The sequence below is a fragment of the Neoarius graeffei genome, chromosome 4 (genome assembly GCF_027579695.1).
Source record: "Neoarius graeffei isolate fNeoGra1 chromosome 4, fNeoGra1.pri, whole genome shotgun sequence".
In the NCBI taxonomy this organism is placed as follows: Eukaryota; Metazoa; Chordata; class Actinopteri; order Siluriformes; family Ariidae; genus Neoarius; species Neoarius graeffei.
Genome location: NC_083572.1, coordinates 1,874,648 through 1,893,390, shown reverse-complemented (window position 1 = coordinate 1,893,390; position 18,743 = coordinate 1,874,648). Strand labels below are relative to the sequence as shown.

The 18,743-nt window shown below is 41.4% G+C and overlaps 1 protein-coding gene across 2 annotated transcripts; it reads right to left on the bottom strand.

Annotated features, from left to right (window-relative positions):
• Positions 1-899: 899 nt before the first annotated feature.
• On the bottom strand, positions 900-18,444 carry LOC132884710 (U3 small nucleolar RNA-associated protein 6 homolog). Of its 2 annotated transcripts, XM_060918584.1 has the most exons (19): positions 18,187-18,443; positions 17,999-18,083; positions 14,843-14,884; positions 14,563-14,655; positions 14,424-14,471; positions 14,210-14,273; positions 13,833-13,951; positions 13,264-13,341; positions 12,697-12,778; positions 12,532-12,613; positions 12,271-12,446; positions 11,542-11,621; positions 11,319-11,396; positions 10,906-11,085; positions 6,750-6,830; positions 6,381-6,490; positions 4,645-4,711; positions 3,734-3,806; positions 900-1,404 (listed from the first exon to the last, which is right to left on the bottom strand). In XM_060918584.1, the coding sequence occupies exons 1-19, from the start codon at positions 18,276-18,278 to the stop codon at positions 1,250-1,252; spliced, it is 1,785 nt and encodes a 594-aa protein (XP_060774567.1). In that variant the 5' UTR covers positions 18,279-18,443; the 3' UTR covers positions 900-1,249. The 2 variants fall into 2 exon arrangements, with proteins under 2 accessions (XP_060774567.1, XP_060774568.1); XM_060918585.1 differs by lacking the exons at positions 14,843-14,884; positions 17,999-18,083 and having other exon boundaries at positions 18,147-18,444.
• Positions 18,445-18,743: the final 299 nt, after the last annotated feature.

Genomic DNA, 18,743 nt, shown 5'->3' with positions numbered 1-18,743 from the left:
CTACAGCCAGAAAAGTGAAGCAGAGAAGCGCATCGACAGTCTGAACAGCCACATTAACACTGTGAAGGACCAAGTAAATGCTATGAAGTACATCATCTTCAGCCAGCGGTGTGTTATTGCCCTGCTGAGCACAGTGCTGGTGATCGTATGCACACTGCTGTATTTACGTTCGAAAGGACAGACTAACAAACACTAGCAGTGTCATCTCGTACAAATAAATCACTAACTTCCTTTTTTCCATTTCCTCTCATTCATTGTAAAAGAAATTGTAAAAAAAAAAAAATTTGGCATTACTGTTTTGATTTGTTAAACCAAACTATGGAAATAAATTGTAAAAGGGTTTTTTTTAATCTCCCCATTGTTATTCACTAAACTCTATTTTTGTTTGACCAGCATCTCACCTCCAGTCACTCCTTCACTTTAATAAACCAGTAATAAACACTGTGTGTGTGTGTGTGTGTGTGTGTGTGCTGTAGTTAATTAATCAACAGCCATCTGTGATGACTCAGAGTTACGGTTAACATTTTACAGTGGATTATTTTCCTAAAACTGCACATTGCCAGGTGTTTTATTCCTTTTATACCACAATAATTTACTTTACCACCAATTACACTAATATTAAAGAAAGAAAAACAAGACTTTTTTCAGACTTGGGAATATTTTCCTATCTTTTCCCCTCCTAAACTCAATCACAGTTTAGGGCTTTTTTTTTTTTACTCGGCTTTACCCAACAACATTTTATTTTACCATGTGTGTTTTTTATTTACATGTTTATTTTCCATTTATCCATCATCAACCCCTTGCTATGACTGATCTTACAATCAGCAATCTGGCAGAGTACTGATGAAACGGTAGGATTCAGTGCCCCCAGTCCCCACACACACACACACACACACACCCCACGACAAAGTGTTTATTTCTGAAACAAAATCCACAAAGCAACTGTGTGAAACACCAATGAAATGCAAAATACCACACACAGATGTAATCTCAAAAAGGGGGGGCAGAGACACAACACAATTAAATCTTCCACTAAACGCTGAGGATCAGTTTTACAGCGGCGGGTGAAACGTGGGCCTATCAGGACATGGGGGGGGGGGGGGGTGTACTAAAGGTCACGTTTATTAAATAAATCAACTCGTTTAATATATAAAACCTGCACAACATCTGAACTGTTCCTCTAACACTACGGCGTTTTTTTTTTACACTTCAGGATAGAGGTTCATGGTGTGTGTGTGTGTGTGTGTGTTTAGATGTGTCCAGTCTGCAGGAGTGTGTATTGTGTTGTGAAGCGCTCCACACTCTCTCCGGTCAGGCTCTTCATGGCCCTCCAGTGGAGTTTCCCACAATTCTCAGCGTTGCCATGGGTACCCAGCTCCTCTTTAATGTAATCCATCCATAGATCTACACACACACACACACACACACACACACACACACACACACACACACACACACGAGATCAGATCTGATTATCCTGTGCGTGTCACGCTGCTAAAGTAAAATAATCAACACCAGTGTGGTGTGATGAAGCCGAGTCACTCTCACCATCCTCCAGCTGATTATTTTCCTCTAACAGCGTGTCGGAGTATTTTATTCCTCTCACACCACAGAGATTCACCAACAATGTTTGTACAACCCCGATTCCAAAAAAATTGGGACAAAGTACAAATTGTAAATAAAAACGGAATGCAATGATGTGGAAGTTTCAAAATTCCATATTTTATTCAGAATAGAACATAGATGACATATCAAATGTTTAAACTGAGAAAATGTATCATTTAAAGAGAAAAATTAGGTGATTTTAAATTTCATGACAACAACACATCTCAAAAAAGTTGGGACAAGGCCATGTTTCCCACTGTGAGACATCCCCTTTTCTCTTTACAACAGTCTGTAAACGTCTGGGGACTGAGGAGACAAGTTGCTCAAGTTTAGGGATAGGAATGTTAACCCATTCTTGCCTAATGTAGGATTCTAGTTGCTCAACTGTCTTAGGTCTTTTTTGTCGTATCTTCCGTTTTATGATGCGCCAAATGTTTTCTATGGGTGAAAGATCTGGACTGCAGGCTGGCCAGTTCAGTACCCAGACCCTTCTTCTACGCAGCCATGATGCTGTAATTGATGCAGTATGTGGTTTGGCATTGTCATGTTGGAAAATGCAAGGTCTTCCCTGAAAGAGACGTCGCCTGGATGGGAGTATATGCTGCTCTAGAACCTGGATATACCTTTCAGCATTGATGGTGTCTTTCCAGATGTGTAAGCTGCCCATGCCACACGCACTAATGCAACCCAATACCATCAGAGATGCAGGCTTCTGAACTGAGTGCTGATAACAACTCGGGTCATCCTTCTCCTCTTTAGTCCGAATGACACGGTGTCCCTGATTTCCATAAAGAACTTCAAATTTTGATTTGTCTGACCACAGAACAGTTTTCCACTTTGCCACAGTCCATTTTAAATGAGCCTTGGCCCAGAGAAGACGTCTGCGCTTCTGGATCATGTTTAGATACGGCTTCTTCTTTGAACTATAGAGTTTTAGCTGGCAACGGCGGATGGCACGGTGAATTGTGTTCACAGATAATGTTCTCTGGAAATATTCCTGAGCCCATTTTGTGATTTCCAATACAGAAGCATGCCTGTATGTGATGCAGTGCCGTCTAAGGGCCCGAAGATCACGGGCACCCAGTATGGTTTTCTGGCCTTGACCCTTACACACAGAGATTCTTCTAGATTCTCTGAATCTTTTGATTATATTATGCACTGTAGATGATGATATGTTCAAACTCTTTGCAATTTTACACTGTCGAACTCCTTTCTGATATTGCTCCACTATTTGTCGGTGCAGAATTAGGGGGATTGGTGATCCTCTTCCCATCTTTACTTCTGAGAGCCACTGGCGCTCCAAGATGCTCTTTTTATACCCAGTCATGTTAATGACCTATTGCCAATTGACCTAATGAGTTGCAATTTGGTCCTCCAGCTGTTCCTTTTTTGTACCTTTAACTTTTCCAGCCTCTTATTGCCCCTGTCCCAACTTTTTTGAGATGTGTTGCTGTCATGAAATTTCAAATGAGCCAATATTTGGCATGAAATTTCAAAATGTCTCACTTTCGACATTTGATATGTTGTCTATGTTCTATTGTGAATACAATATCAGTTTTTGAGATTTGTAAATTATTGCACTATTGTTTTTATTTACAATTTGTACTTTGTCCCAACTTTTTTGGAATCGGGGTTGTATTTATTAAAGTAAGACGTTATATTTTTATCCGTTTATTGTTACATTTAAACGTTGTAGCCAAGGTAGTTCCTGTTCTCACTTGCGTTACATGAAAGCAGCGATAAAACACTCGTTCCCTCACCAAAACCAAACAAAACACGCAGCTCGTCATGTGACTGAGAACTGGAAACTCGCCTGTCCTGAAGACGTCAGAAAACTTGGTTCCAGCTCCACCTCTGAAACTGGAGACTCCTTCCGGAAATGTTACAGAAACGTCTCCTTACGTCAACAAAACTTCGTCAATTTTTTAAAATCTGTTTATTATCAATCAGTGGAGCTTCTGCTATAAACACGCCCCCTGTCAATGAGCTGTTACTATAGAAACGATGACGTATCAGTTTAGAACATGTGCATTAATATAAATATTAATCTGCTGTACTGTCAGAGCTGTGGGAATAACACACACACACCCTTCCTCTACAGTCCTGATCCCTCAGCTGAGTCACTCACCGTCTGAGGACGAGCCGAACTCACGCAGCGCTCGCTCGTAGTAATCTCTCAGGTGACTCATCTTCGGCTTCTCCTGAAACAAACAAACAGAAGTGAAAGATTAAAAACATGTGGCTTAATATGACAGTACATCCTGAAAATTAAATCTTTATGAAATTCCTAATTTAACTCTAATACTGGTACAGATAACCTTATTATTATTAAAAATTTCTATGATTTTAAAGCATTAAAAACGCGAGGTTTTGATCAGACACTGTTCTGATGAACTCAGAGCCGATTAAACTAAACTTTCATCTACAGTTCTGTGCAGAAGTCTTTGGCACATGGAAAGAAACGCTGTCGACCAAAAACGGCTTTAAATAAATAAATGAAATGTTTTTTAATCTGAAAAGTGCTCTCTTATGGGATATGCTGCTCAGACATTTATAAACTTTTTTTCCCCCTGTAACATTTAATTTTGTGCTGGGGGAGGAAAAAAAAACCCCGAACGATTGGAACTCTAAAATGTTTTTGTGATGTTTTGACTCGATAATGTAGGAGTCATAAAATAGAAATCTATAAAAATAAAAGTTTGTCTGGGAAAAGGGGGGGGCCAAGACTTCTGCACAGTACTGTATATTTAGCAAATTATTTAATCTCCTTGTTTTCTTTTTCCCCGGACAGGGTTTATCTTTTAGTATGACAAAATATATAAAAACACACAGCACAAATTTATATATATATATATATATATATATATATATATATATATATATATATATATATATATATTACAATGTGCTTTCATTAAAGACCTCTCTCTCTCTCTCTCTTATCAATGCTCAGAAACTTCATATTTAAATATTTCTGAATATTTTACTGAGCCAAAACACTGCTGCCGTTATTTGTGTGTGTGTTTTTTCCCTACTCACTTGTTGTTTCTCGATCTGAACCATGGTGGTGAAGAAGGTTTTGGAGAAAGGGCGATGCTCGTGCAGGCTGGAGAGACAGACAGAGACAGACAGACAGACGGCGGGTCAGATCAGTAACACTTTACAGCAAGGCTCCTCTAACTAACCCAGTTTACTGTGTGTTTATGACGCGTCAGTGTTAATAAACCAGAACCAAGGCTGATACAGTAAGGAACTGCACTTCACAACACAGGCATTTCATTAAAATCATCAACAAACGTCACCTGCATTAGTGACTAAAAACAACCTCATTTTCCTGAAAGTCTAAATATTTCAGGATCACGTCTGCACTCTGATGGTTCAGTGAGCTGCTGTTCGGGTCGCTGATGGTCCGAGTGCAGGTTCAATAAGAAAAGTGTTAGTTAGTGTTACCGCTGAACATCACGGTTTATTGATGCTCATGTAGTGAGTATTAATGTAAAGAATTCCTGTCAAATTATACTGCTAGTGTGTGTGCAATGCCGGGGTGGCCCTATATTTAGCCGGGACCATCCCCGGCCCAAACCATCAATGGTGGCCTGCTTGGAGCATGGGGAAAATAATTTTCACTAATTTTGGTCACTGACCTTATTCTTGCATTAATCATCAATTCAACTGCACTCTGCATTTTCACATGGCAGCCCAGACGCCGACAGCATCGCAGCAGATTAAATAGGCGCTACCAAATAAGGAAATTCTCCCCTCCCCTCTATTGCAGTTGGTTTGGTCCAAGACTCCTCCTCTGTATTGCGGGGAACTTAAACAACATTGGCGTGAAACAGCGCGCGTCAGTGATGGAGGGCAGAAAGAGGCCAGGTGGAACCGAAAGGGCGGAGCTTAAAAAAAGGAAGGAGGTGGCAGCAAAATGTGCCAAATTGACAGATATGTTCTCAAGACCAGCTGGTAGGTTACGAAAGATATGGAGTATGATAACCCTGTTTGTCGATTTTATCAGTCTATGCTAGGCCTATAATGTGTCGATAGTTTGCGATGTCAATTCAGCTTTTTGATGTCTCGTGAAATCTCGCAATTTACACGGTATAGATGTGGTGTATGTCTTAATTCTAAGAAGAACCGGACATTGCTTTACATTATTAACAATTTTAGATGAACAGGTCCCAAATGTGCTGTTGCGCGTTATTTCCTCATCCAGCCTATTTCATCTCGCTGTCACACCGTGCATTTCCACAGGCGTGCGCACATTGTGGTTATGAACACATAGGCCTAGAAGTCATATTTGATGTTAAATAATTGTTGTTAAATATATAACTTAGAAGAGGTGTATGCGTATGCCAATATTCTAAGCAGAATCGAACACTTGCTTTAGCCTACATTTCATTTAACCATTTTTGAGTTGCCTAATGCGCCCTCACGCTTTATCTGCCGGGTGCTGAGTACCCAGCATTGTTGATTTGCCATTATTTTCGAGGCGTATGCGGCATGTAATGCACAAGCATTGGTTCAAATGCACGCGAGAACCTATATTGTTAAAGTGAAGTGAAGTTTACCTGAATTTAAACCAAATAAAAAGCACTGTGAAAGAACAGTTATTTGTTTTATCTTTTTTAATGTACTCAAATTCCTCCTCCATTTCAAAGTGGCCTGAATGTGAATTAAACTCCCGGACTGAAAACAGGGCCCACTCCGGCCCTGTGTGTGTGTGTGTGTGTGTGTGTGTGTGTGTGTGTGTGCGCGTGTGCGCGTGTGTGTGTGTGTACCTGGTGAAAAGTTTCCTGGCTTTTTTGTAGCCGCCGGTTCTGTAAGCCCACTGCAGGTACATTTCCTTCAGCGCCGTGGAGACGGCCGGGACCGGACACACCAGAGCTTTCTGCAGCACAAACACACAGGAAGTGGATTTCATCATCATCATCATCATCATTCCTTCTACAGAACCACAGCAGGAAGCAGATTCAGCTTCAGCTCGTCATCATTAATCTGATAAACTCCGAAATAAAACAGCTATCAGATTTTGTGAGATTCTGAGAAGATTTTATATTTTTCTTCCAACTCAAATGCAGAGATTTTTAACTTCCAACATCTACACACTCCGATTAAACTCAACAGATCCAGGATCAGTGGAACATTACCTGAAACAGAGCTTCGGTCTCCTCTGGGGGCTGCGACACGACGCTCCACTCGGCCTGAAGGTTCCACAGCGGGAGACTGTCCTGAAGACGAGAGAGAGAGAGAGAGATATTTCTAGTCCCTGTATGCTGTGCATTGAGTTTTTAATTAAACTGAACTCTGATCAGTCCCCGTCACAAAGCAGATTTACACAAATCTGGATATTCTGTAAAATGTTTATTTAAACTGATGGTTATGGTAACGTGTTCTCGGCTCAGCGTCGTGATTAGAAACCGTCTCTCATTCAGCCACAGAAACGGTTCACGGCGGCTCTAATCCCAGCCTGATCAACTGCCCAGTTACTCACTGCTCAATTAATTAATTACAAAATTGTAGGAAAAAAAAATATTCATTATTTATTCACAGATTACTGTGCATACATTAGTAAAAATAATTATTAAAAAAGGGGCGGCACGGTGGTGTAGTGGTTAGCGCTGTCGCCTCACAGCAAGAAGGTTCGGGTTCGAGCCCCGTGGCCGGCGAGGGCCTTTCTGTGTGGAGTTTGCATGTTCTCCCCGTGTCCGCGTGGGTTTCCTCCGGGTGCTCCGGTTTCCCCCACAGTCCAAAGACATGCAGGTTAGGTTAACTGGTGACTCTAAATTGAGCGTAGGTGTGAATGTGAGTGTGAATGGTTGTCTGTGTCTATGTGTCAGCCCTGTGATGACCTGGCGACTTGTCCAGGGTGAACCCCGCCTTTCGCCCGTAGTCAGCTGGGATAGGATCCAGCTCGCCTGCGACCCTGTAGAACAGGATAAAGCGGCTACAGATAATGAGATGAGATGATTAAAAAAGTGAAAGTATCTTTTAGACTGCATACATCTATTTATTTATTAATAAAAATGATTTGCGTGCATTATTATAGGAGAACTGAAGTCATTTTTAACTTCCTTTATTTCTTAATTAACGTGTTATTCAATTACATTTTCGGTTTTAGTAACCTTATATCGTGACTCGTATTGGCAACTAAATCACAATTAAATATGATACTTATCGGCCTGTTCGGTTTTTAGCCGTGTTGAATTTAGTTCGTTTGGTCCACGGCAGGCGTCGCTTATCCGCGCGATCTTCACGAGACTTGTGCGAGACTTCGAAACGTGACGTGTCAGCCAGGTGTCAGTGCTGCCATTTTGAAAACTGTTTTCCAAACGAAATATTGCACAAAAACGAGTTTAAATGACGATTACTGCCTACTTTTTCCAAACTTTCCCGATCGCTATCAAAATAAACAAAACTTCCGGCTTGATTACGTCAGCGTTCGAAAGAGGGCGCACGCGTCTTTTGACAACGTTGGCAGATGTTGGTCACTTTGATTTCCGCTGTACGGTTCACTTCCCAGGGCTTTACATTAACTTTTTTGCTCACCGGCCACTGTGGCTTGTGGTTTTCCCGAGTCACTAGCCATTCAGCCTTTTCACTAGCCACAACTTTGTTGCCAGGAAATCGCAGTTTTTTCTTCACCATGATACGTTAAAGTTCGGAAGATCTAGATGTAATTATGAACGGCAGCGTATAATGCATCTCTACAGTAGCGCTCAAGTATTCAGTGCTGTTAAGGTCGCTCCCTATATGAAAACATGCAACCAGTTCAGACAAAAATATAAACAGAGTATTCTGTTTATTGAACTCAAATTCAAGCCCCTTACAATATGAAATATCGTATAATATGAAAAATAACATTCAGTACAACTGAACTGATTCTAATATTAAAAGTCCAGTTCAAAACATTTATCACTGAAAAACATTTGATGTTTTGATATGCAAGTATTATGTGTATTATCAAGTATTATTATGTATATTATAGATTATCTATAATAGTGTGTGTGTGTGTGTGTGTGTGTGTGTGTGTGTGTGTGTGTGTGTGTGTGAACATGTGTAGAGAGAGACATTAAATGTCCTCATTACATTCATCATCAGATGAGTCTGAAAGGTCCATGAAAAATGGTCTTCGTGACCGGAGGCTTCCAGCAGGCCGTAAGTTGATAGCTGGGGCGGATCAACTTCTTTCCAATCGCGTGAACGTTTCTAACCAGCAGCTCCATCCTCTCCAGCTCAGCCGACTTCATGACAGCCAGGGACTGAAAGCAATGCTGTCCTGTAGTGAACCAGCCGTCTTCACCTGTTTTGATGTTATAGTACCTACCGATGTGTGCATTTGACTTTTCGTGGTCCTTTATAGTTTCGAGTTTAAAATTGCTGGTGCCTGTCTTTGCCAGACTTTCTACAGTCTTCGCAGTACAGGGTATTTTCGGTTTTGCTATGAACTAGCCAATCTCGGCCGAACTTCCATTTGTCATTGAACTGTCTTATCTTCCTATTAGCGTCTTGTTCATCTCCATGGCCGCAGCCAGCTCTGAAGCCCCCGCGGTCCGGACCTCGGTCATTTTTAAGAGCTCAAAATACATTTGTACGCTAAATATTCAACTGGATAAAAAAATAAAGAATAACATTAAAACGTCTCTGTAAAAAGTGCATTGTTAATGATGTTAAACGTTGATTCTGTCTTCTGTGTGTGTTTCGTGCGCGCGGCTCTGAGACCAAGAACACAAAAGTGAATGAGCGCGCGACTCGGGGGAGGAACGCAGTGCAGGAGACGCGGGGTTTCCATGGTAACCATCAGCGCACTTTCATCAGCTGTTAAATTTACATTTTCAAAGCAGCGCAGTTGTAGCCTGCCTTGTTTGTGATTTTAAAAATAAATCATTCGATAAGCCAAAGCAATAGAGTGGAAAGTTTCAACTTGTGTTTGCCTTGGATAACTTTGCCTAAAACATGGTGGTGTATACTGATTTATTTTTCCCCCAGAAAAATAATTTTTTTTTTGGTGTTGTAGGTGTAACGGATGCCAGATTGTTAATGTATCTCTGTTCCATAGGCTACATGGTTAGGGGATCTTTTGTCCTCATTGCTTGGGCCAGATCAAACCATTAAACAAGCTTCAATTATTCTTACTCTTGCCACATACAGGATTTTTTTTTTTTCAAAACTGATGATATTCAGTTCAAACACCATTAAAAGTAATTTCAGGAATAGATCTCTTGTGTGATGTGTAATTCACCCTCTCATTTAAATATGGCAGAAATGTTTCGGCACGCGCTTTGTGCATCACGGACCTCGGTGATTTTAAAATGCTGCTCCGGCCCTGATCATCTCTGCCCCTTTTTCCCCGAGCAGCAGGGTTTGAAACTCCAGCTATGTGCCGCCACATAGTGCGCTTGTCAGTCATCAGCAACTTTGTTGCTTCGTTCATTAACCGCAGGTTACCGTATCACTGATTTTATCTGAGACGTTAACGAACGTTCTAAACAATTCTAACATGTTGTCAGAATGTTTATGCAGGGGCTCATGGGAGTTGTCGGCGCGTAATATTACATTGCAACGCGTTTATTAGATCAGATGCCTTCAGAGAAAACTACAATTAAAATATATTGTCATACCACAGAATAAACCACCCGCCAAAGTGGCTAGTGAGACTAAAGTCATTACCCGCCAAAGCCCAATTTTACCCACATTTGGCGGGTGGGCGGGTGCTAATGTAAAGCCCTGTTACTTCCGTCCTACGATGTCTCGCACAGGTCTCAACAAATCTCGTTTACGGCCATTGCTTTGACATATGGACTGAGATATTACAGAACATTCAAACACTCATAACTTGCTATAGCAGCGACAGAATAGCGATCAAAAATGCATTCCTATATTTAATAAAATGAGATAAATAGAATTATTATAAATTTGCCTTCAGTTCTCCTTTAAAAAAAAAAATTCCTGATATTATTACATATTCACTATATTATAGTTGTTAATTTATTTTAATTGCATGTTTATTAGAGAATTTTTTATATGAACGTTTTAATTAAACCAAAAATTACACAAAATATTTCAACAGACTGGAGTTATTTAACTGAGGCTCTCGAACACGTGTAAATATTCAACAAGTCGAGACGCAGACTGAAGAACAGAATAAAAGCTTAACGAGACGAGTTTTCTGTTGGATTCAGAAGGTTAAAGGTCACCTCCGAGGGCGTGGAAGCAGAACGAGCCCCAGGCGTTATCTGGGCAAGAGCTGTTTAATGGGAACATTTTATTTAACCCTGTTTATTTCTGGAGAATCGGATCAGTTACCTTGGGATTCACGAGCTTTAGCGCTTCCTGGAACAGAGGCCCCGCCTCCTCGCTCTGTAGCTGCACCAGCGTCTGCAAACTCAACGTCCACGTCTCCACCGATTGGCTGAAGCGTTTAGTGGCTTCTACGGCGACCTGAACAGCAACTTCTGTTTTCTCAGAGGAGATCAAGACATCCAGCTGAGAGACAGACAGACAGGCGCGAGAGAGAGAGAGAGAGAGAGAGAGAGAGAGAGAGGTCAGTATGACTCTACAGTCTCGCTTTATCCATCACGTTAAAATGTCCTGATGGTGATTTGTTGTTAACAGTCAGTCAGTCAGTCAGTGTGGCGCTGAGACTCTCAGTAGAAGATGAAAAAGTCACTGATTTGCTGTCAGGTCATTAAGCACAGCACTGTAGACGGTGTTCTCACCCAGGTCCTGTAGAAAGCCTCTTGCAGCAGTGAGGCATCATGAGCTCTCTGAAGGACACCGAGCAGCCGCTCTCTTCTCTGAGGATCACACACACACACACACACACACACACACACACACACACACACTACAGTAAGCACTAAAAACAATACAGTAGCTTTGAGGGGTCACATTTTTAAAATTCAGTCCTTTGTGTGCGCTGACGTTTCACCAACACGGTACCTTTTCCTTCAGCTCAGTGACGTTCGTCTTCCTCTTAAATCTGGCCAAGCAGAACGTCACGTAACACGTCCACATGGGTTCTGCAGAGACGTGAACTGTTACAGATCTCATATACAGCAGTTAAGGCGATATTAATGAAACACTGAGGAGATTTACTGATGGTAACTGCGCTGATAGTGAAAGCAGTGAACGCTGAGTCGTTAAACACGTAGCTAAACTCCGCATACACAAGATGGCCGCCGCATGGATCCTGTAGTGCCTTTATACATGTCTTGTGCAGAAATGAACGTTCCCTGGCTGTGTGGTGCCATCCCACTGCAGCATATACGACACCGTGTCCACAACCAGCATCACGTCTCAAATCACACGCGTGCGTACGGAGGAACAGCGTTCCTGAGCATTCCTGTTTAAATGTTAAAAGCCTTTTACTCCTAATGGAAGGTCAGTTTTGTCTGCCATTCTTCTGGATTTTCTAGATTGGTAAAGGTTTTGAATGCATGGTGATGTTTTCTGATTTCAGACCGAGATCATGACAGTGGAACGTTTTCGGAGAGACGGAGCTCACCAATCCGTAAGCTCCTGATAGACAGAAAACGTTTTGGCTTGGATGTGTCATCTAGTGGACGCGGCTTTTCATCCTCCAGATGTGCACAAAGATACGCAAGCGACTGCACTGCAGCGCCGTAGATCAGAACACCTGTAACACGTGCCGTCTCTGGGTCACGTTACCTGTGTTGAGGTTCTTGAGCCCCTCCTCGTACACGGCGCCACAGCGCTCCTCTCTGCTCACGATGTCAGCGGCCTGTCTCTGCGCCAAGTGCAGGTCAGGAGCCCCGCCTACCACCAACTCCCGCCGAGCCATGAAGTCCCAGGTCACGGAGTCGTCAGTGTGCTGATTCTGCAGACTGAACACAGGTCCGTTCAGTTTTACTTTTCATTCAACTCGTTAATGTATTAAAGGCAGAGTCAGTGTGTAGCAGTAGGTCTTACTCCTGTAGGATGGAGTCCTGCAGCTCCTTGGTGAAGTCAAAAATGGCAGCGATCTGGAGCAGTGAGAGCATAAACTCCGCCCCTGCGCACAACGGAAAGGTTAGCATTACAGCCGATAATGCTAATAAAAAGACAAAAATGATAGACAGAGTACACAATACACACCTTTAATTTTCTGCGTGGCGTCTTTATAGACGACTTCAGCCAACCGGCCGCTCAGGATCTCTGGAGAAAACTCGTACTCACCCTGAGGAGAAAACACAGCAGGTTACTGAGGTACGGACCCATACTACACATTTTTATTACAATAATTACCTAACATTTTACACAAAGGTACTGTATTTAAAGCAGCAGTAAGCAGCTTCAAAAATGAAGGAATTTAGTAGACGGGTGTTAGTGCAAGAAAGGAATGTTTTATAAGGTCTGTTGTGCTGCACACTCGTTCTTAGTGCAGATTTATCCGAGCATTAAATCAATATGCAGTTAAGCACCACTGAAACTACGATTAATGTGGCATCAACCAAATGACATACGAGTGAGTTATGGGTCTGAAAAGATTCATACCAAATCCAACTTTATTAATATTTTGTGCTTTCCAAACTTACAGCACTGGATTAAATCATGATTGTGTGATCCACGGTATACTGATTAATAAGCCTGACTGTTAAGATAAAGTCACATATGGCTGCTTTAATAGGCAGAGAATAGAAGTTAAAAAAAAAAAAAACATACAATGTCGATTTTGGCACGTTCCAGTTCCTGCTGTTGTTTCCGCAGTTTCTCGGCATGCATCAGCTCCATCCGGAAATACTAAACACACAATACACTGTACCATTAACTCCGTGGAGTGCTGGGATTTAATTTCTTTTTAAAAATAAAACCAGCTCTCTCTAATACAAATATAAGGCTTGTTATCGAACCTTACACAATAACATTCTGGATATTTATCAGAGAGTCACACAACTTTTCATTCCTGAATTCTTCAACAACAAAAGAGAATTATACAGTTAGTCCAAACGGACATTATCTACAATATTTAAACTTCTTTTAGAGTTATTGTGGCTTGAATTAAACTCACTAAATTCTAGGGACCAGACAAAATCAAACAGGCTAAGAATTAGAACAAGTGAATAATACATTTTACTTTTGGTTGTTTTTTTTTTTTTATCATGAACCTTTAGGACTGCTTCACAGACCCCAGTTTGAGAACTCTGACTGAAAGTACTGTACATGTTGTTGTTTTTAAATCTAATAAGTGCTCTGATTTGTACTCGTCCATGTGAGACGTCTCGGTCACTCACCTCCTGGTAAACCTTCTTGTTCTCCGGATGGAAGCGCAGCGCTCTGAGAAAGAGGTGGCGAGCACTTTCAGACGAATTCCTGTCCTCCATCTCACACTTGGCTGCCATGATCCATAAATCTGGATCCACCATTATTAAAACAAACAAACAAACAAACAAACAAACAAACAAACAAACAAACAAACAAACCCCTACAAGTGAGTGCATGTTCCTTCTCATCACTAAACTAAACTTGACCACTAGGGGGCGATGAAGTGACAAAAAAGCACTACTTTAATACAGCTTGTATACGTGTACATTGTTTTTTTTGTTTAAGACCTTAGAGTGACTTGTAGTCCATAAAAATCCAGTAAAAGACTAAAAGATAAAGACTTTACTGTGTTTGTCGGGGTGGACGGCCAGCATGGAGGAGAAGACCTTGCTGAGTTGACCCTTCGTTCCCTAAACCATGGCAAGAGACGGAAGAGAAATAAAGACCGTTATAAAACTACAACTGTACAGGTTATTGCAGAATGAAACTATAGCCACCATTTTAAACAGCATGATCTGTAAAATAAAAACATATATTTGTAAGAAAGCTGAACTACACACCCATTTCTTACAGAAAGCGACCTGAGAGAGCCACAGCTGGACATCCTCCTGAAAATTAACAACAAATAAAATCAAATAAAAGGTGTTCGAGTGTCAGGTTTAATTTTTTTCAGTGGGTTTAAAGGAGAACACTCTGTACCTGCCACTTCGACGTCGCCCTCCTGAACACGCTGTTGATTCTCTGGATGATGTTGAACTCGATGTCCTCCCTTTTGAAGTGGTAGCCGATTCTCTGCACAACACAAAAGAAGAAAAACGTCATTCAGACGTGAAGGTGTCCTCCAGCAAATCAAATACATAACAATTTGACAAAGAAACAAAAACAAGGCAAGAGAAAGTGAAAGAAAAACTTGTATGAGAGATGAGAAGGGCGTTAACGTGTTGTTCACGGTGTTGGGCTTTTATCATGGCACACTCACGGCTCTTCTCTTCTTGATGAGCTCCAGCACGTTTACTTCATACTGAGAGAGAAATTAGGAAAAATAAGAGCACACACAGTCAGTAAATAAATAAATAAAAAGTCTATTCCAGCTTCATGCAGTGTGCCTGTTGGAAAATGGCTGCGTCTCAAACACAGAATAACGGCTTTATCTCCACCCTGTACGGTGCGCTGTGTTTAATACAGGGCCATAGAGGATTAGTCAAGTGCACTACAAAGGGTATAAAATAACAACCTTAAAGGTAAACTCCACCCAGAACAAGCTGTATATTCATCTTTATGATCATCATTGATCTTCAATACCAGCCAAGATTTCATTTATAATTAAACCCCGAGTCGACTAGAACTTTTTTTTGGACAAGTTTCACAGGTGGTGCCGTTGTATTTATCTCTTGCTTTATCTCTACCTAAAAAGAGAGATGCGGCAGCGCTTTAGTCCTTTAATCTGTCCAGCTCTCTCACCTCCTCATCTGGACACTCAGCTCAGCTTCCAAACCTTCAACTTTCATTCGCACACCACCGGTAATGCCATCGCGAGTGCTGATCACCTCGTACAGTACATCACAAACAAGCCGAGCTGAGTCTCGTAATAGAACGCAATATCACTCAGGTGACACGTACACACTGCCAGCTGCATTGCATTCTGGGACTCTGAGTTCAGTGTTGGTTACAAATGTTGGTTCCAACTTCTACACTGGATTTCTCATCAACAAAACTCTGAACGTAGCTAGAATATGAGAAAAGACATTTTGATTCGAGGAGCCTGACTGCTCATAATAACACTTATTTGACTTATTTACTTACTGAATCAATGCTACCTTTTTGACACTCATTTTCCTGGCCTTCACTTTATTATGATCACTTTTCAACTATTATCGTTGTACGTAATCATGCATATTTTGAAATTGTGGTGGTGTAAGTGGTTAGCACGGTCGCCTAATGGCAAAAAAGGTTCTGGGTTCGAACCCAGCGGCCGGTGAGGGCCTGTGTGGGTTTCCTCCGGGTGCTCCGGTTTCCCCCACAGTCCAAAGACATGCAGGTTAGGTTAATATGGGCGGCCTCGGGCTGAGGTGCCCTTGAGTGAGGCACTGAACCCCCAACTGCTCCCCGGGCGCTGTTAGCATGGCTGCCCACTGCTCTGGGTGTGTGTGTGTGTGTGTGTTCACTGCAGGAGGGTTAAATGCAGAGAGGAATTTCACAAGTGTGTGATGAATAAAGTTGTGCTTTCTTTCTTATTTGCTTCATGACCATCTGATTGTACGTCATTGTAATTTGACGTGCCTCATACCGCTTTGACAAAACAACATTTTCCCTCAGGCATCAGTAAAGTACTGCAGCTATTTATCTATGGGTTGTTTTACAATCAGGGTACGCAAGCTAAAAATCACATTTAACACTTATTATCTTCAATATCAAAAGGCTTGACTAAATAAACTCGGTTGTTTATTGTAGCCCTGTGATCGCTCTATTTACCATGCAAAAAAAAAATTGGTGATAACGTTATTTTTGGTGAATGTATGGCAATATATGTCATATTTAGCAAAATTACTCGTGTCATTTAGAAAAAGTGCTTTTTTGACCACAGGTAGCTCCAAAAGGGATGCACTTACATCATTCTTTATACCATAAAACACATATTTGGCTCCATATCATTGGAAACAGAGTTAAGTTTTAATGTTGAATGCCAGTAAGTTTTCAGACTATTTTGATCAAATTAGTCTGTAATTGTGTCAAAAAAATGTCCTCTCCGAGACAGCTCATTTTTCAATATAAAATAACATATCTAAAATGATTATTTTCATCCTAAAATGTGGTCAAGATATTGGGACATAAATATTAGAGACAACTAACACAAAGCTTACAGCCTTATATTTAAAAGCACTATGGAAGTAGTGGATTCTGAATTGTCAAAAAAAAAAAAGTCCTCTCCGAGAATCACTTCATTTGTTTCTCCCAGCCCTGCTTAAAGCGACACTTCATCTTCTTTATCTTATAGCAGATTACACAAAACTACCATACAAAAAAATACCTGAAATCTGTTCTTTAACTCGTCCTTCACTTAAACACTGGTACAAGAACCAGTTTGAATCAATTTGAATTTTGGATCCCTGTGACACAAACTTTGGCCCAATCCCAATTCTAATTTCTACCCCTACCCCTCTCCCTTCCCCTCCGCCTTCCCCTTGGCCCTTCCCCTTGAAACTGAGCTACAAGGGATAGGGCTTGAAATTCAACCCTTACGTATTGGGATAGCCCTTCAACGATTGCATACGTCATCGCGTACCTCCGTCAGCGTTTACGTTAGCAAAACGCGACGTGTCATTGGCTGCGACCAGCCGCTACAGTCAGAGCCAGAAATCTCTGCTGGCAGGGTGTGATTTGTTAACTAACACCACTGAATGGGATATCTTTGCCGCTTCGTGCACCACATCCGACAGAATGAGGTGTCAGAACACTCATGTAAACAATAAAAGCGAGAATAACAGAACAAAACGTACGCAGTCAAGCAACCGAAAACAATACTCACTCCCAAAGCTTTTTAGCAGCAGCTTGGATTTCAGAAATCGCTGCTCATTCTCAGCTCGAAAGCGAATCAAGCGGCGTGTTTCCTCTGGATAACAACTTAAAACACGTAAATAATGGAGAAAATACATTTATGACAATCTTTCGCCGCGGGAACCGCCATCTTTCTGAAATCCGCATGGCATTGTGGGAAATCACTCAAACCCCTTCGTTCGGAGTCAGCTCCAGGAAAATCTCCGTTTGGAGGGGTACAGAAGCCCTCCCCCTTCCCCTACCCCTCCGCGTTAACTGGGATTGGGATACCCCTACCCCTTCACGTGAACACGCAAAATGGAGGGGAAGGGCCAAGGGGTTGGTCCAAGGGGTGAAATGGGATTCGGCCTTTGTCCCCTGATTGTAAAACAACCCCTATCTATCTGTCTCTCCCCTTGTGACGTCATTACAAGACACACCTACTCACTTCTCACGGGTATAAGGAGAATAAAGCACCAGCTAACCAATGAACACCTGGATCACTCAATGTGGCACAGACATTTCAGCACAGACATGTGTAAGGTGTTTGAGGTTGGAGTTTTCCTTTAACCGGCTGTGTTTGGGATGAGTTAATGCTCACCTGAATGTAGCTAATGTAATCTTCTTTACTCTGCACGGATCTGTGGAGTTTATATTCCAGAGCTGTGGATCTTTTCAGCATCGATCTGAAAGAAGTTTGTTTTTACAACAACAATTATTTTAAGATTAATAATCTATGAAATCTGTACCTCGTTGTCCCCCAGTTTCCCCGCTGATCTGATTACTGACTTCACTTCTTTCTTGGTGAACAGTCCGACTCTCTCCAGCTGCTCCAGCGCCGGAAGCCGCTCCTCAATCCGCTGCTGCACCAAATCCGCCATTTTATATCACTCTCTATTTACACACCGAGACTTTTATCTAATATTTGTTTTATTAAGATTATTTTCCCCTCGTTACATCGTACACACGTGGGTAACGGAAGCTGTGTTTCAACTCACATTCCGCAAAGTTTCGAGCAACTTCCGGTTCGTCTGCCTAAATCCTCCGTGTAGAAACGCACACTAAAGTAAACAGATCCTCGTGTTTGTTTCTGTTAAATATGAAATGTAAACTATTAAGAGGGGTGTGTTTATTAGGATTGACTTTTTATTTTTGTTTTAAATTCTGTTATTGTTCATTTTTCAAATTGAAGTATAAAATCAATCTTAATACATTACCATGTCAATCATTAATTAATGATTATCACAAATAAAAAAATAAGTCTAACAGATAAACACCTACATAAAAATACTAAATTTCTTTCTTTCTGAGAGACAGGAATAATTTAACATAATTTTTTTTAAATG